Source organism: Camelina sativa, chromosome 9, assembly GCF_030686135.1.
Source record: "Camelina sativa cultivar CO46 ecotype springtype chromosome 9, ASM3068613v1".
Classification (NCBI taxonomy): Eukaryota; Viridiplantae; Streptophyta; class Magnoliopsida; order Brassicales; family Brassicaceae; genus Camelina; species Camelina sativa.
The window spans coordinates 42621034-42637283 of NC_141888.1; the positions used below are offsets into that span (position 1 = coordinate 42621034).

The following is a 16250-nucleotide window of genomic DNA, read 5'->3' on the forward strand; positions in this document are numbered from 1 at the left end:
GGCTGTGTGTGGGAAGACCTTTCAATTTCTGATATGTATTGGTGGGGACAATCTTTCTGGTGCTAATGATAGTTACAAGGTTGCTAATGTCTGGGAAGGCAATAAATTCATGGAAATTAGTAATGAAGCATCTGAAAATACTATTGACAGAATTAGTCTCACCTCTGAACAGGTTTGCCTTTTTTTATTAAATATAGTTTCTATATATCTATATAGTGCTATCAGAAACATCTAATGTATATACTTTTTTACGTGCAGGCATCACTGATGATTACTAATGGCACTGAGCCTTATGAAACTGATCATTCTACCAGTTCAACTCCTTCGTCGAAGCGCAAAACAGAAGCCACAGACCCAAACATTGATCAATCATCTACAAGCAAGAAAAAATGTTCCGATCAGTCTACTGATTTCACCGAATATAAAGGAGATTATCCTACCAAGGATTTGAATGAAGTCATTAGCTGTGAAGATGTTGATCACGGAAAAACATAGTCCTACTCCACGTTTGGTTTCCATTTATTTTCACATTTTTCCTTTGAACAATAAAAAACATTTTTAAATGCTTATTTTAAAACTTTGTTGGTTATTTATTTGGTTCAGTTTTTAATATTATTTTGCTTTGGTTATTTATATGGTATTTTTATTGTTTATAATTTATTTGTTCAAAACTTAATTTATTTTACTAGATATTTGACTGTTTAGTTTTTTTCTTTACTTTAGAATATTGTACTCAATTATTTAATTTAGAAATCTTCAATATAGTAAAATAAGGATCTCTTTCAACAGAGACATTGATGATGAATTAGACTTCTAAGAATCATAGTTTCAATGGAGTATATGATGATGAAATCTACTTTGAAGTAGCATCAGTTTCATCATGTATCTATAAATGTAAAAGAAATTTATACTGATTCTAATTTTTATTGCAGTACATGCGATTAGTAAAAACTGCAATTCAAGCAGACTGTCTAATTAGTATTAGTACAATATAAATATGAATTAATCTATTACAATGTATAGTTTCGATCAAATTTAACCATTGCATGTATGGATTATACACCAAACATAAATTTTTTGTTATTTTCAAAGTCTTCGCCTTGATTACTTCAATTTCGAACTGACAAAAAAAAAACCGACATAAATTTGTAAGTAACTTCCAATCACTTTTCATATTCCTCTTTTCTAGATATATATATATATATATATATTTTTTTGTCAAATTTTTTTTGCAACTTCAAACTTCATTCACGATAAAACATTTACTATATATCTATTATCTAAAATATTCTAACCTCTCACCTTTCATCATCTTTCTTCTTTCTCCAAAATAATCAAGAACCAAACCAAAAAATGGTTGCATACATAGAGGATTTGAATCCATCAACAGATAGGTTGAGTGTTGCTGTTAAAGTACTGAGGCTCTGGATACCCGAAATAATCATAATGCAGCCTACCTACATTTGTTTGATCTTGGTTGATGAGAAGGTAACAATCCATTTATATCCTTCTTCTTAATATTTAAATCTGAAATTAGTTTTTATATATTTTAGGGAACAAGAATTCAAGCTAAACTCCGAAGTCAGCTTTACTTTGATCAGTACATAGATTTGTTGCAAGAAGGACGATGGTTTCTTCTTTACAAGTTCCAGGTTATTGAAAATCAGAATATTTACAGGAATTGTAACAATTCTTCTGAAATATTGATCACTAGGCAAACTCGCATCACTGGAATCCCTCCTAGATGTCCAGACAACTTTTTCCATCTAATAGATGCACTAACAGTTGAAAATGCCGCAGAAGATGAGAGAAATTGTTGTGTTGGTAATTTTATTTAAATATACTGTTTAACTTACAGTTTTAATAAAACATTATTTCCTTAGATTCATAGTTTTTTAAATTTCTTTGCTCTTTTCAATCAATTTCAGATTTGTGTGGAACGGTGGTAAGAGTAAATCTACCGCGTAAAATTGTTTTTCTGGAAAATGAAGTTGGATTCAATGGTCTGAAAGATGTTCTTCGCTTTACTGTAATTGACATCAAGTAAGTTAAAAGTTTATATATTTTTTAAAGAAGTACTACCTCATTTGATTTATATTTGCCATTGAAAATAATACATAGAAGAAACCACTGAAGTTGTCCATTGTTAATTTGTTTATTGTAAAGTAACGAACAGATTCAATGTATTGCCGTCGGTGATACATGTTCTGAATTTCGGGAAAAATGGGAACAATATGTTGCGAGTCCTTCCTATGCCAGTGAACCAGTATTGTGTCTGCTTATGTTTTGGAGAATCTCTGTCTTTGAAGGTACTAAGCAATATATTAGCATTTTGTACTAGATAAGCCAATAGATCAAATATAAGATTTGTCACTTACTTTTTTTTTTAAAGGTCACCGTTGTCTAATGTCTCAAATAAGATGTTCTAAACTTTTACTTGGTAACGAAGCAAGACCATTCACTACAGATCCTGCACTGTAAGTTCATCTATAACATCTATACTATGACAGATTATTAATATGGAATCATTACTATAAGCTGTTTTAACTATTGTGTTCCTTTATCTTTCGCAGTCTTTGTTTTCATGAATCATCAGACGATGAAGATTATAACGGCTCAGAAGAAGATGAGAGTGATTCTAATGATTCGGTGTAACCTTAAGATTGATCAAGTTTACTGTTAATTTCGTTAAAAACTTTCATTTGTTTTTTATTTGAATAAGTTCAGCTCTTTGTTATTTAGATTTTGGACCTATATTTGCGGATATTATGCCAATTACTCTTTTCAAATCTTGAAATTATGTTCAAATATATCTTTTTACCAAATTATGCATAATACCTTCAATTTCAAAGATTTTTTTTGTCAGAGTATAATTCATGATTGACATATGCATGCCATTAAAAATTTGAACATAATTTACGGTACATCTAAGACCAATGCATGCCATTTTTGAAACAGTAAGATTTCGATTCCCATTGTTTACCTTTTTTGTTTTCTCTAACTGTAATGATTACGTAATATTTATATTCCCAATAAGGGTATACGAATATTGTTAAAAAGATATCAAAGAATATAAGCGGTTATTATATATTTTGCATTATAAATATTTATTCTTAATTAATAAATCTAGAAAAGTTGTCAATATATTAACAAATCGTTGTAACGATTCATAAACGACGTGTATTGACTATAAAAGGTACCAATATTTGTCATTTTAGAAGTTACCTTCTATTATCTTTATCGATTCTTGACAAAAAAAAAACACCGATCACACAAAATGGCTATTTATGATAGAGTTAAGGATCTTCTCACATGGACATCAAGCCAGAAGATTCAAGTTAAGATCTTGAGGAAATGGAGGAAGGAGTCTGAGGAAGGTTCCACAATTCATCTAATCCTTTGTGATGTCTTCGTAAGTATCTATACATTATCTTAGTAAATTCATGACTGTTTGGGAAAATATAAAAAATTTGTTTTTTCATTAATTGTTACATTTTTTGAATATAGGGTGAAAAAATTGAAACAACAATTTCTCTGGAACTGTTCCAAATTTTCAACAATCAAATTGCTGAAAATGATTGGAAGATTGTTTCCAATTTCTCGGTGTGTTACCATGAGAGACGTCTGAAGCACACTGATAATGATCATAAGATCATTTTCTCCAATGACACCATCGTGGAAAATTCAGAAGTTGTTTCCAACAATCACTTCTTTGAACTCCAAACTATTGACAGAGTGTTTGATGGATTTCATTCTGTCACACAACGTCCACTAGGTAAGTTTCAAATATTTTAACAAGTTATCTGAACTTAACTATATTTTGAAGGATCCGTAATATTAATCTAAGAAATATATTCCCGTTTTCTACCAGACATCATGGGCGAAGTGATCAATGTCGAATCAATGATCCATGCACATGATCCAAATGTGGAGGTTCCTAATGAGATTATGAGGATCTTACGGTTTTCAATCCGTGATTTGAGGTTCGTTAAAATTTTCACTAAAATCTTAGGTCAGTTTTATATCAAGCTTTTTTAATAGTATAGATATACTGAAACTATGTTTGATTGTTTCATAGTGGTATGGATATAAGCTGCGTGGCATATAATGAGACAGCCACCTTTTTTAACGACAATTGGTTGGCAACAGGATGTTACCATGTTGTTGCAGTATTGCAGTTTTGGCATGCCAAATATCCAAGTTGTGGTAATTAAATTATACTTTATATAGTTGTTATTCTAGATTTTTATGGATAGTAATTTTAATTTGTACGATTTTGATCAGTCGAATGTTTATACCACAATTTATAATAGGACAAGGAATCATTTGATTGGTTCTTAGAAAATATCTATAGTTATTGGACATAAGTATGTAGAGATTTGTTTGATTGAAACATAGTTTATATCTTTGGAATTAATAGGTAAACGAATTGAACTGTACTCTACCCCGTTGGTATCAAGGATTCATTTTAATCCTCCAATTGCAGAAGTCCAAGATTTCAAGATGAGGTGATTTGATCAATTTCAATTTTAATAAAAAAAAAAAAAAAAATTATTGACTAATATGATCTAACTGAAATTATGCAGGCTAGAGTACCAAACTGCTGTAGATGGTGGAAGTGATTGAGAGATGCTGAAGATGGTGGAAGTGCGAAGAGATTGTTTTTAATTTGGTGTTTTAATAATGAAACTACGTTTGTCGTTTTTTTTTAATTTGTTGTCAAGACTTGAATCTAAGTTATAACTAAAAGATTTAGTAGTAAGTTAAAATGTTTCTCTTATTTTCAGTTTCATTTAATTCAAACTTATTGTTTTCTGTTATAATATTATAGAGTATATAACTAATAACTTATGGATATATAACTAAAAACCAAAATAACTTATTTTTAACAATTGAAAATATGTATAAATATAAGATGGATATATAACTAATAACCAATAGAACTTATATTAAACAATTTAAAATATGTATAAATAAACTAAACTTATAATTTAATTAAACTTATATTTAATTAAAATAGAAATTTCAAATGGAAGATTGTAACAAAATTATTTTTTCAAAAGAACTATATTAAAAAATACTTTGCCTTACTCAGATAAAACATTATTATGTATCTATCTATATTATACAAATAACTGAGTAAAAGAGGATGATGATTTGATTTCTATCATAATCAAATCTTCACAAAATCTGGGTAATGGACTGTGCATATTTATACAAATTTTTAACATTTAATATAAATAAATATAAAATAGGAGTGGAAGTATTTTTACGTTTCACATATGTACACGAAGAGACTTTTTCCATTCTCTTCCCTTCCAAAAACCCTATAACTATCCAAACACATTTCAGGAAAAAAAAAGAAAAAAAACCTTCAATCTCACCAAAAGCAAAATAAATTTTATATATATTAGAAAATGGTTATCAGTAGAATTGCTGATCTCAGTCCTGGAAGGACCGATTGGACGATCATCGTTAAGGTATTGAGTACTTGGAAGATACATGATTTTTTCGAAAAAAGGGTGATGCTCTTGGTGGATAAAGAGGTAAATCTCAACTTAGTATATTCTTTATATCCATTTTATATTTTCTTTTGGATGTTTGATTTAATGATAAGAGATGATAAGATAATTTTGATTTTGGACATGCAAGGGTCAAACGATTGAAGCGACTTTAATCCACGATCCGCGGTTGAAAAATGTTCCAAGATATATCTATGACGGTGAATGGTATCAAATTGATAAATTTAAAGTGATCTATCCAACTCTCAGAGAAAGAAACACAACACATCCTTACCAGATAAGAATTATCGAGGAATCTGAGATGATCACTTTAGCAGATGAGGGAGAGGGTGACTTCTATCGATTCAAAGACTTCTTAGACATTAAAAATGGCAGATCGTTAAATGGCTCATCTTTTGGTAAGTACATTCATTTAACCATATTTCCAATTCCAAAGATAATCATATTTACATATATTAATATTAACATATATTTATTTATATTATTACAATATAGATGTATGTGGATGTATAATCGATGTGGAGCATAAACCTAACGATAGTAGTGCCAACGGTTATGATGAAGTACTATTTACACTCATCAATGGCAGGTACTATTTTTTGTTTTAAAGTTTACACTATGTGTTGTTTTATCTCCATATGTTTTTATTGATTTTTACTACATCAATTACAATTATCATATTTAGATACTAAGAAGATAATAACTTTTGTTATATTTTTTTAATTGTGGAAATAATAGGAATGATAAACTCATGTGTTGTGCAAAAGGATTGTATGCTGACTATTTCATGTATTCTTGGAGATTAAAAGGATGCCATCTCACATACAAAACCGAACCAGTGTTTTGTGTTTTACGTTTTTGGAATGTTGGTGTTATTGGAGGTATGTCTCGATTTTAGACTTTACTCAACTATATTCTATGATCAAATTTAATTGAACATAGAAACAATGATAGGAAAACCATGCATTGTCAATCGCACTGGCTCATCCAGGATCTTCATAAAACCAAACTTTGCTGGCTTAGAAAATCACAAAACAAAGTAAGTTTTATTAATAAATATTTATAATTTCTTCTTAATATGTTGTGCTCAAAGATATGTTGTTCATATATCCAGCTCTGAATTTGCGGCGTCGTATTATATAAGGAACCTGATGGGACAGAATGATGAAGCCAATCGAACATTTGCATAAAGAGATCAAGGATAAAGTAGTTTCTTATAATTGAAATATATGCATCTTCCTTTTTATGTATTAATTTTTGTATTATGTTCTTTACTTTGGTTGTACTCAGTATTTTACTTCTGTTTAGATAATTAACTTTGGCATGTTTTTATAGTCCACTTATTCAATTTCAATCGTCGAAACATCTAACTGTATAAGGAAATGCATATATGCATTATACTTATTACTTTCCACTATTGATTATAAAATCTACTAATTAACCAAATTATAGGGGAATTATATCAAAGAAACTAAATTAGGAATAAATATCTTTTTAATTACTATTGTAATTAAACGCAATCACAACAACTAACAAAATTATCTTTCTTCCTCTCATTCTCTACTTTTGGGCTGATTATAGTTTCAACTATCCGCAGTTTCTCTAAACATACTGTTAAATCAGTGACTATGAAACGCAGGAAAGATGAATGTGAGAACAAAACTCCTAAATCTCCACAATTTCCAAACTTAGAGAAGAAATTTCGGATAACTCCATCTTCTGAAAAGGAGAATCCACCACAACCATTTATTGGATCTAAAAATATAGTCCCTATTAAATCTGCATTTCGTGCAGTGTTGAAGGATATTACAAATACCACTGAAAATAATAAAGTGTTAGCAAATCTACACAACAGCCACAGAGAAGGTCAGCACATGAAAAAATGGGACAAAAATTCCTTTAACATCATCCACTTCAAGAAAAGAACTCCATGGTATGTAACTCTTTACTATATATAATATAGATTGTACATAATAATCTAATAACATAAATTCAAATCATTTTTTTATTGTTTGTCAGGTCCTGTTCATCCATCTCCTAAAAATATTGGATCTAATAATATAGTCCCTATCAGTTCTGTATACGTTCGTCTGTTTAAGGATTTAACAAAAAAAGGTTACAGTAATACAAGTGTTACTTTTCCTTTAGACCGATCACAAAGGATGTTACCATATGAAAATGATATCAGAATCAATAAACTAACACCATCGGCTTCAAGAAAAATCCTCCAAGGTATGTACCTCTTAATTATAGATTAGAGATAATTATTTAACTCCATTAATCCATATTATTTCTTATGTTGCTAAGGTTCTGGATATGCACCTCCTACCAATATTTATTTTGTAGATACCCCGTGCACACCTAATGTATGCATTTCTCCAATCCGGCGTTTGTCGTCTCTTACGAATGAAGCAAGGATTAGTCCATATTCAAAAGGTTATATTTACGTATAATCATATAATATTTTTGTTATTCACTGAATACTTTATAATTTAGTTCTAATACACATTCTTATCCTATGCAAAATATATATACAGGAAATGGATCAAATTTCTCTGAAATCATTGACACTCCAAGCAGAGATTCTGTAAATACTAATCAAGCAGGCAATATGAATAAAGGAGTTACCTTGGATGTCTATACTCAAAATACAACTCATTCGTTGCTACCAAGTATCATAGATCCAAGCCACGACATCAGTAAAAAACAACAAACTAGATTCGGTAAACAATTTTTTTACAAATTATTTAGGGTGATTATAGTAATCTATTCTACTCAAAATCTTGAAAAAGAGTTTATTTTACTAACCCCTATTTTTAAAAGCAGGCAAAGTATGTGTTTCTTCAACTTATCCTTCTGAGGATAACAATACCATCAGTAAATTCAGAGATTTAGACAACACATCTGATCAAGAAGAGAACTCGGAACTTGAGGATTTTGAAAGTGGTATAGTACAGGATTGTCTCTACTAATTTTCACTCAATAGTTATTGAATTCATTATATATATCTAATTAATGTTGTATAACAGATGATTCAGAAGCTGAATATGAACAACAAGTCTTTGATTGTAGTAGTCAAGAAGATGAACCTCATGACCCATCTGATGCTATTGAGTCTGACTCTGATTCAGAGCCGATTACACAAACCATTGAAGATAAACATAAAGAGGCTAAATGTCGTTATGATTTCCTAAACCTTTTTGATGAGGCTATTCAAAAGGTGTTTGGTAAACCTAATTCAACTGTGAAGGACAATATCAATTTGAAGGAGAAACAGAAGACGAAAAACACAAAAGACGGTATAGTTATCAGAATTTTCTTTTTTTTCTATATATATATCGGATACTGATTTTCAAACATAATTAATAAACTGTTTTTTTATAAATTCAGCTTATGAAGATGACGGTGATCCTGTCCACACATGTAAGGATTGTGGTGCTATTTTCTGGTATGGTGAAAGATTAAATCGGAGGAAGAATACAAAAACACCAATATACAGTGGATGCTGCATGCATGGACAAATTCAACTACCTACGTTTAAAGAATCTCCAGCTTTGCTTTTGTGGTTATTAACATCTGATGATGACTTAGCCAAACATTTCCGAGAAAATATCAGAGCTTATAACATGATATTCTCATTTACCTCTATAGGAGGTAAAGTTGATCGTTCAGTAAAGAAAGGTCGAGGTCCTTCTATGTTTGCTCTGCAAGGCGAAAATTATCATCTAATGGGTTCTTTGAAACCAAAACCTGGCGACTATCCAAAGTTTCAACAGTTATATATTGTTGATACTGAAAATGAAGTAGCAAACCGAATGAATATAATGAGGTAATTCTATATCCAAAATATTATTGGTAATATAGTTTTTCTTTTAATTAATTTACTGTATTTGATCCTTTCTAATACTAACTCTATTTTCAGTAAAGGTAAAGATGATGAGAATCCATCTGAAAAGAGAAAGTTCAAAAAGGAAATTGTTGAAAAACTGCAGAAGATGTTGAATGAAATAAATCCTTACGTACAGCATTTTCGTTATGCAAGAGATAGGTTTGCTTTGGAAAAAGAAAAAGCAAATTTCCATATGCGAATCGTCTCTACACGTGAGAAAGATGGCACCAAATATAATTTGCCTACTGCTTCTGAAGTTGTTGCATTGATACCTGGAGATTTCCATACCGAAATGAATAAGCGTGATATAGTGGTTGAAATGCAATCTGGTAAGTTGAAAAGGATTCATGAGTGTCATATATCTTATCTTGCTTTGCAATATCCTCTTTTATTTCCACTCGGTGAAGATGGATACACATTGGGTTTGAAAAAGAGGGTTAAAAAAGGATCAAAGAAGAAGAAGCGAAAGGATATAAGTATGAGGCAGTGGTACGCGTATAGGCTACACGAGAGGAAAGATGAGAAACATATATTATTCTGGTCTAAGCGTTTATTTCAGCAGTTCTTGGTTGATACGTATACTATGATTGAGTCTAATCGTCTCCGGTACCTAAAAAAAAACCAGAAGAAATTAAGGAGTTCAAACATAGAGGAGATTCAGCTCGCAGCGGATGAAGGAGAAGATGATCTCACAAATCGTGGTAACAGAGTTGTTATTCCACCTTCTTTCACCGGTGGACCAAGTTATATGAGGCAAAATTATTTGGATGCTATGGCTACATGTAAACATTTCGGTTTCCCAGACCTTTTTATAACCTTCACTTGCAATGCTAAGTGGCCAGAAATCACAAGATTCGTCAATCAGAGGAATTTGAAAGCTGATGATCGACCGGACATCATTTGCAGAATTTTTAAGCTGAAACTAGAGAAGTTTATGGATGATTTAACTAAGAAACATATATTGGGGAAAACAGTTTCAGGTAAATCTCTTCCATTAAAATCTTGAATTTTAAAATATTAAATCATTTTTAATTGAAAATGATTAAATTTATAAACATAATCTGTTTTGCAGCTATTTATCAGATTGAGTTTCAGAAAAGAGGTCTTCCTCATGCTCATATTATTGTTTGGATGGATAAAAAACATAAGTTCCCAACAGCCGATCATATTGACAAGATAATTTCTGCTGAAATTCCAGATAAAGATGAAGATCCAGAACTCTACGAAGTTGTCAAAGAATGTATGATTCATGGTCCCTGTGGAAGTGCGAATATGAACTCTCCGTGTATGGTTGGAGGAAAATGTTCAAAGTTCTATCCTAAGGAGTTTGTTGATACAACAAACTTAGACAGAGATGGATATCCAATTTATAGGAGGAGGGATGATGGTCGTTTTATAGAGAAGAATGGTTTCAAGTGCGACAATACATATGTCGTCCCATACAACAGAAAACTTTCTCTAAAGTACCGAGCTCACATTAACGTGGAATGGTGTAACCAAACTGGATCGGTCAAGTACTTATTTAAGTATGTGCACAAAGGTCAAGATCGTGTTACTGTATCTGTTGAGGCAGGTCAAGAAGAGGATGAAACAGAGTATACCTCCGACGGTGTCAATATTAACTCATCCAAAAAAAAGGATGATGTTCAAGATTTCTTTGACTGCAGGTTTATCTATCTAAAACATGTTTAAATAGTTCTATAAGATGATACCCCGTCAAATGAATTGAATGATATGAAATTTTTCCATTTTGCAGATATGTTTCCGCATGTGAAGCTTTCTGGAGGACGAATCAGTATCCTATACACTATAGAACAACACCTGTTGTCAAACTTACATTTCATGAGGAAGGAAAGCAACCTGTTTTCTACAAAGATGGCGACAAGCCAACTACCGTATTAAATCGCCCAACTCTTGATCACACGATGTTTACCGCTTGGTTTGAGTTGTGTCTAAGGGATGAGGAAGCAAGAAAGCTTACATATGAACAGATTCCAAATAAATACATCTATGATAAAAAGGAGAAAGAGTTTCGTCCGAGAGGTAGAACTGGTTTCTCTATTGGGCGAATCAATTATGTGCCACATAATTTAGAAGATTCATACCATCTTCGAATTCTCATAAACAGCAAAAAAGGTCCTACCAGTTTCAACGACATTAAAACTGTCAAAGGTGTTCTTTATAAAACCTATAAAGAGGCATGCTTCGCTCTAGGTTTGCTAGATGATGACAAAGAGTATATTGAAGGCATAAAGGAAGCTAATTTTTGGTGTTCATCAAAGTTTTGTCGTAGACTTTTTGTGATAATGCTTATATCTGAAAGTTTAACTTCTCCTAAAACTGTATGGGAAGAAACATGGAAAATCCTTTCAGAAGATATTGAGAGAAAAGAAAAACAGAGGAGACAACGTCCAGGTATATTTTTACTTCTATATCCACCAATAATTTGACTATATATTATTTATTAAATATATGATAGCTTATTTTCATTTCTCTAACCATATGAGTAAATATTGTTTTCGTTAGACTTTTGTTTGTCAGACACGGAAAACAAGAAATTGCTACTAAGAGAGTTACAGAAGCTAATGAAAAGAAATGGATGTTCATTGCAAAAATACAAGCTTATGCCACACATATCTCTTGAAGATGTAACATTGCCTAATCAGTTGATACTGGATGAACTCAACTACAACCGTGAGGATTTAGCAAAGAAACATGATGGTTGGAAAAAGATGCTAACAGAAGAACAGAAGAAGATCTATGATGAGATAATGGAAGCTGTAATCAATGACAAAGGTGGTGTATTTTTTTTATATGGATTTGGAGGAACAGGGAAAACATTTTTGTGGAAAGTATTGTCTGCTGCAATAAGATCAAACGGTCATATTGTTCTCAATTCGGCATCTAGCGGTATTGCCTCTCTACTACTGGAAGGAGGAAGAACAACTCACTCTAGGTTTGCCCTTCCTTTAAATCCAAATGAAACTTCTACTTGCAACATGTCAAGGAGCTCAGAACTTGGTGCGTTGGTTAAAGAAGCAAAGTTAATCATATGGGATGAAGCTCCAATGATGAGTAAATACTGCTTTGAGACATTAGACAGAAGCTTGAAAGATATTATGAGGAGTAAAGAAGACAAATTGTTCGGAGGAAAAGTTGTCCTTTTTGGAGGTGATTTCAGACAAATTCTTCCCGTTATTGTTGGCGCAGGAAGGGAAGCGATTGTCAATGCATCATTAAACTCTTCATACTTATGGAATCAGTGCAAAGTTTTAAGATTGACAAAGAATATGAGGTTGCTTCAAGACATTGGTAAACAAGAGGCCAGCGAGATAGAAGAGTTTTCTAAATGGATACTCACAGTTGGAGAAGGAAAAATTAATGAGCCTAATGATGGTGTGTGTGAAATAGATATCCCACAAGAGTTACTTATTCCAGAGGGTTCCTCTCCGTTAGAGTCAATCATTGAAGCTGTTTACGGAAAGAACTTTGCCACTCAAAAAGATCCTAAATTTTTCCAAGAACGAGCTATTCTTTGCCCTACGAATGAAGATGTCAATTCTATCAATGATGTCATGTTATCAAGTCTAAACGGTTAGTTCATCTTTATTCGTCCTTTAGTTATTTTTAGTAATCATACACACTTAATTCATCATATTATTTTATTTAGATTTTTTTTTTCTTATTTTTACAGCTGAAGAAAGAATTTATCTAAGTTCTGATTCAATTGACCCTCAAGATAAACGTGCTCTGAAAAATAAAGTTTACTCACCAGATTTTCTAAATACCATTAAGGTTTCGGGTATACCTTATCATAGGCTTCGTTTGAAAATAGGTTGTCCGATTATGTTAATGAGAAATATTGATCCGCATGGTGGTTTAATGAATGGTACAAGACTGCAGATCACCCAAATGGCGGACCATGTTTTGCAAGCTCGGATTTTAACTGGTACGCGAGTTGGTAAGATAGTTCTCATCCCTAGGATGTTGATATCACCATCAGATACTAGGTTGCCTTTCAAAATGCGCCGAAGACAGTTCCCAGTGTCAGTTGCTTTTGCAATGACTATCAATAAGAGTCAAGGTCAATCTCTGGAAAATGTTGGTATATACTTGCCTAGACCCGTTTTCTCCCATGGTCAGTTATATGTAGCAATGTCAAGAGTTAAATCAAAGTCTGGATTGAAGATGTTGATAACAGATGCTGAGGGAAAACCTCAAACAAAGACCACCAATGTTGTTTTTAAAGAAGTTTTCCAAAATCTTCACTAGAAAATGGAATGGTACTTACTCCCTAAATTCTAGGTATATTATAATTTTGTTTTATTAATATATATGTTACTAACTCTATATTTATTCTAATTTGCCCTACAGAGAAAATACAACACATGGTTGAATGGGTTAATGACGGAATATGGTACTTTCATGACTATATGAGTCATTTCTACTCTTACTATTATTTTTATTTTATTTTATTATTGTTTACTTTGGATATTAAACATTCATAAACACAAATTATTATTATTGTTTAGAATCTTAAAACACAAACCAACAAAACTATAGTCCGATATTGCTTTCTGCGTAATCCATTACGAACCTACTATCCGATATTGTCCAATATATACCCTCTAACATATCTACTATTCAATATACTCTTTGTCTGTCTGATTTTGTAAGCAGCTATATTATGCAAAGTATGAGATTATATAAAGCGACTGAATTAGTTTATTACCGATTACGTTTTTATTTTAACTTCGATAATAAGATAGATTACCTAACTCAGATAAGAAAAAGGTTAAAAAAATTTAATCCCGTGCTGTAGCACGGGTTATCCCCTAGTATCCATATTAACAATTAAGTCCCTCTGGTTTCTTTCTGTGATAATTTGGACACTTGTCTTCCAAAATCTTAAATGGGCCCTCAAAGCTAAAGAAAATTAATAAGCCTTGTCTGGTTAGGCCTTAGATTGTCGTGGTATTGTGTTTGTTCATATCTTTTATGAGTAAAATATGTTTAAATAAAATGACACAAAATTTAAGGGGATGTACTAAAACCATGATTTTGGAGGATTTTATAGGATTTAGGAAATTTGGAATTTTGCTAGATTTTAGGGAAGTTGATATGATTTATGATAAAATTCTTTCAAATCCCACCTAAAACTATGAGATTTGGATTTATGTATTTTTAACTAAACAAATCCACTCAAATCCTCTAGAATCCCTACAACTTATTAAAATCCAAATCCACAATCTGTTTTGAATAATAGTATTTTTTTTGAAGTAGATTTTTAAATCATCAGTTCAATAACAATGCATTTTAATGAATTTTTAAAAATCTATGTTTGAATAACATAAAATTTATAAATTTTACATAAATCATTTAAAATGTCAAGTTGAATACACCACCCTAATAGTATATATACTATTGAATAACATGTGTTTTAAATATATTTTGAAACAACACCACATAAAATACATACATAATCCAACAACACTAGATTTTTATGTTTTAATTAATTTAAACGCCACCTATTTAAAAATATATATCCAATTCCTTTAAAAACCAACATCCAATAATAACACAAGTTAAATCAAGCTTCAAACTTTAGAAGTCAGGAATTTTGCAGTTTTGGCATGAAAACGTAATTTTGTATTTCTATGTTTTTGGTGGAAAACGTAATTTTGTGGTTTTGGCGGGAAAATAAAATTTTGCGGTTTTAGCGAAAAAAATGAGATTTTACGTTTTTACCAATTATGGATGAGTTCCAAAAAAGCTCATCCAGAAATTCAGTTTTTGGATGAGTTTCCAAAACTCATCCAGATACTTAATCTGGTTCATTTCTTAATTGTCACTGAACGAACAATAACATGCATCTGCGTCATACTGCGAGCTTAGTGTTTCGACTTCTCAGCAACTCCAACGCCATCTTCATTCGTCGAATCTGCCAAAACAACAAAAAAAAAATGAAGAAGAAGAGGTTTCTATATATACTCCAGATAGAATGATTTCAAATGATTTTGCTATGACCCTATGATATGATCCATTCCATAAAGAGTACCTTCTTGATCAAGTTCCGGCCGGCAGAAGACAAAGTTGCTCTCATCAACGAAAGAGTAGCGAATCCTAGCTTGGAACTGTTTTGTCAAATTATCAGCGGGATCTTTCACTTGGAATGTCATGAGAAACATTACTCCAGCAGACATGTGAAAATTTGCATAGAGAACATGACTCCAGCTGTTTAAAACAAAGATAAAGAAAACCTTTTGACTGTAAGAATAGAGATCACAAACAAATCAGAAGTGCTCAGTTCTCACATTTTCTTGATTGTAGTTATCAATGGACTTCTGAGCCAGCCTCTTGAGTAAATCCAAATTGGTTTCTGGCTCCTCAACGAACTCATCATCATCAAAATCAACAGGATGGTAGTTGAAAAGGCAGCGGAACTTCGTAAAATCGATATCAAACCCCTAAAGATTAACAAACAATCAACTCACAAATTTTTGACAATTTTTAAAGCTGCATTAATAACCAAAAAAACCTGACTAGCTTCGATTTGTTCGTTCATCAGATCAGTTTCTTGCTCGGGTGTGAGCCGAGGCTCCTATTCCTCCGTTCGGGTGATATAGTAAGGTCTCAACCAGTCAGGGTCATCAGGTGTAAATAGTAAACATGCATCTTCGAGCCACCGAGTCCAGCCTTATACCCATATCAGAATCAAGTTGGATTCAAAAATCCAAACATTTACTTTAGAGAAACCAAGTTGGATTCGTCGTACCTTCAAATTGTTCACGCATTGCTTCTCACGTATCAAAATACAAAAGTGGCGTTGAAGAAGAGAT

General features: G+C 31.8%; 3 protein-coding genes and 1 pseudogene across 3 annotated transcripts; 3 read left to right on the plus strand and 1 right to left on the minus strand.

The window, feature by feature from the left end:
* The first annotated feature begins 1287 nt into the window (after nucleotides 1-1287).
* LOC147939404 (uncharacterized) lies at nucleotides 1288-2810 on the plus strand. Its single transcript, XM_087464060.1, has 6 exons — nucleotides 1288-1488; nucleotides 1554-1824; nucleotides 1929-2043; nucleotides 2167-2309; nucleotides 2393-2477; nucleotides 2574-2810. The coding sequence occupies exons 1-6, from the start codon at nucleotides 1354-1356 to the stop codon at nucleotides 2653-2655; spliced, it is 831 nt and encodes a 276-aa protein (XP_087320186.1). The 5' UTR covers nucleotides 1288-1353; the 3' UTR covers nucleotides 2656-2810.
* A 467-nt stretch (nucleotides 2811-3277) lies between these two features.
* Nucleotides 3278-4626, plus strand: LOC147939405 (uncharacterized). The gene is made up of 6 exons (XM_087465945.1): nucleotides 3278-3412; nucleotides 3508-3775; nucleotides 3872-3983; nucleotides 4079-4206; nucleotides 4421-4508; nucleotides 4587-4626. Exons 1-6 carry the CDS (start codon nucleotides 3278-3280, stop codon nucleotides 4624-4626), a joined length of 771 nt encoding a protein of 256 aa, XP_087322071.1.
* Nucleotides 4627-5417: 791 nt separating this feature from the next.
* On the plus strand, nucleotides 5418-13683 carry LOC147939406 (uncharacterized). The gene is made up of 15 exons (XM_087465946.1): nucleotides 5418-5546; nucleotides 5653-5920; nucleotides 6018-6111; nucleotides 6261-6403; nucleotides 7104-7388; nucleotides 7542-7754; nucleotides 8349-8468; nucleotides 8552-8821; nucleotides 8913-9351; nucleotides 9445-10391; nucleotides 10484-11078; nucleotides 11168-11820; nucleotides 11983-12210; nucleotides 12346-13005; nucleotides 13106-13683. The coding sequence occupies exons 1-15, from the start codon at nucleotides 5418-5420 to the stop codon at nucleotides 13681-13683; spliced, it is 5622 nt and encodes a 1873-aa protein (XP_087322072.1).
* Nucleotides 13684-15302: 1619 nt separating this feature from the next.
* Nucleotides 15303-16205, minus strand: LOC147939407 (uncharacterized; annotated as a pseudogene).
* Between the last annotated feature and the right edge of the window lie 45 nt (nucleotides 16206-16250).

Excerpts from the sequence above, each read along its gene's own strand:
- LOC147939404 (XM_087464060.1), top strand. The coding sequence starts at position 1,354 with ATGGTTGCATACATAGAGGATTTGAATCCATCAACAGATAGGTTGAGT. Across the intron at positions 1,825-1,928 it reads TGAGAGAAATTGTTGTGTTG|ATTTGTGTGGAACGGTGGTA; the intron begins GTAATTTTATTT and ends AATCAATTTCAG. Across the intron at positions 2,310-2,392 it reads GAGAATCTCTGTCTTTGAAG|GTCACCGTTGTCTAATGTCT; the intron begins GTACTAAGCAAT and ends TTTTTTTTAAAG.
- LOC147939405 (XM_087465945.1), top strand. The coding sequence starts at position 3,278 with ATGGCTATTTATGATAGAGTTAAGGATCTTCTCACATGGACATCAAGC. Across the intron at positions 3,776-3,871 it reads TGTCACACAACGTCCACTAG|ACATCATGGGCGAAGTGATC; the intron begins GTAAGTTTCAAA and ends GTTTTCTACCAG. Across the intron at positions 3,984-4,078 it reads TTTTCAATCCGTGATTTGAG|TGGTATGGATATAAGCTGCG; the intron begins GTTCGTTAAAAT and ends ATTGTTTCATAG.
- LOC147939406 (XM_087465946.1), top strand. The coding sequence starts at position 5,418 with ATGGTTATCAGTAGAATTGCTGATCTCAGTCCTGGAAGGACCGATTGG. Across the intron at positions 5,547-5,652 it reads TGCTCTTGGTGGATAAAGAG|GGTCAAACGATTGAAGCGAC; the intron begins GTAAATCTCAAC and ends TGGACATGCAAG. Across the intron at positions 9,352-9,444 it reads AACCGAATGAATATAATGAG|TAAAGGTAAAGATGATGAGA; the intron begins GTAATTCTATAT and ends CTCTATTTTCAG.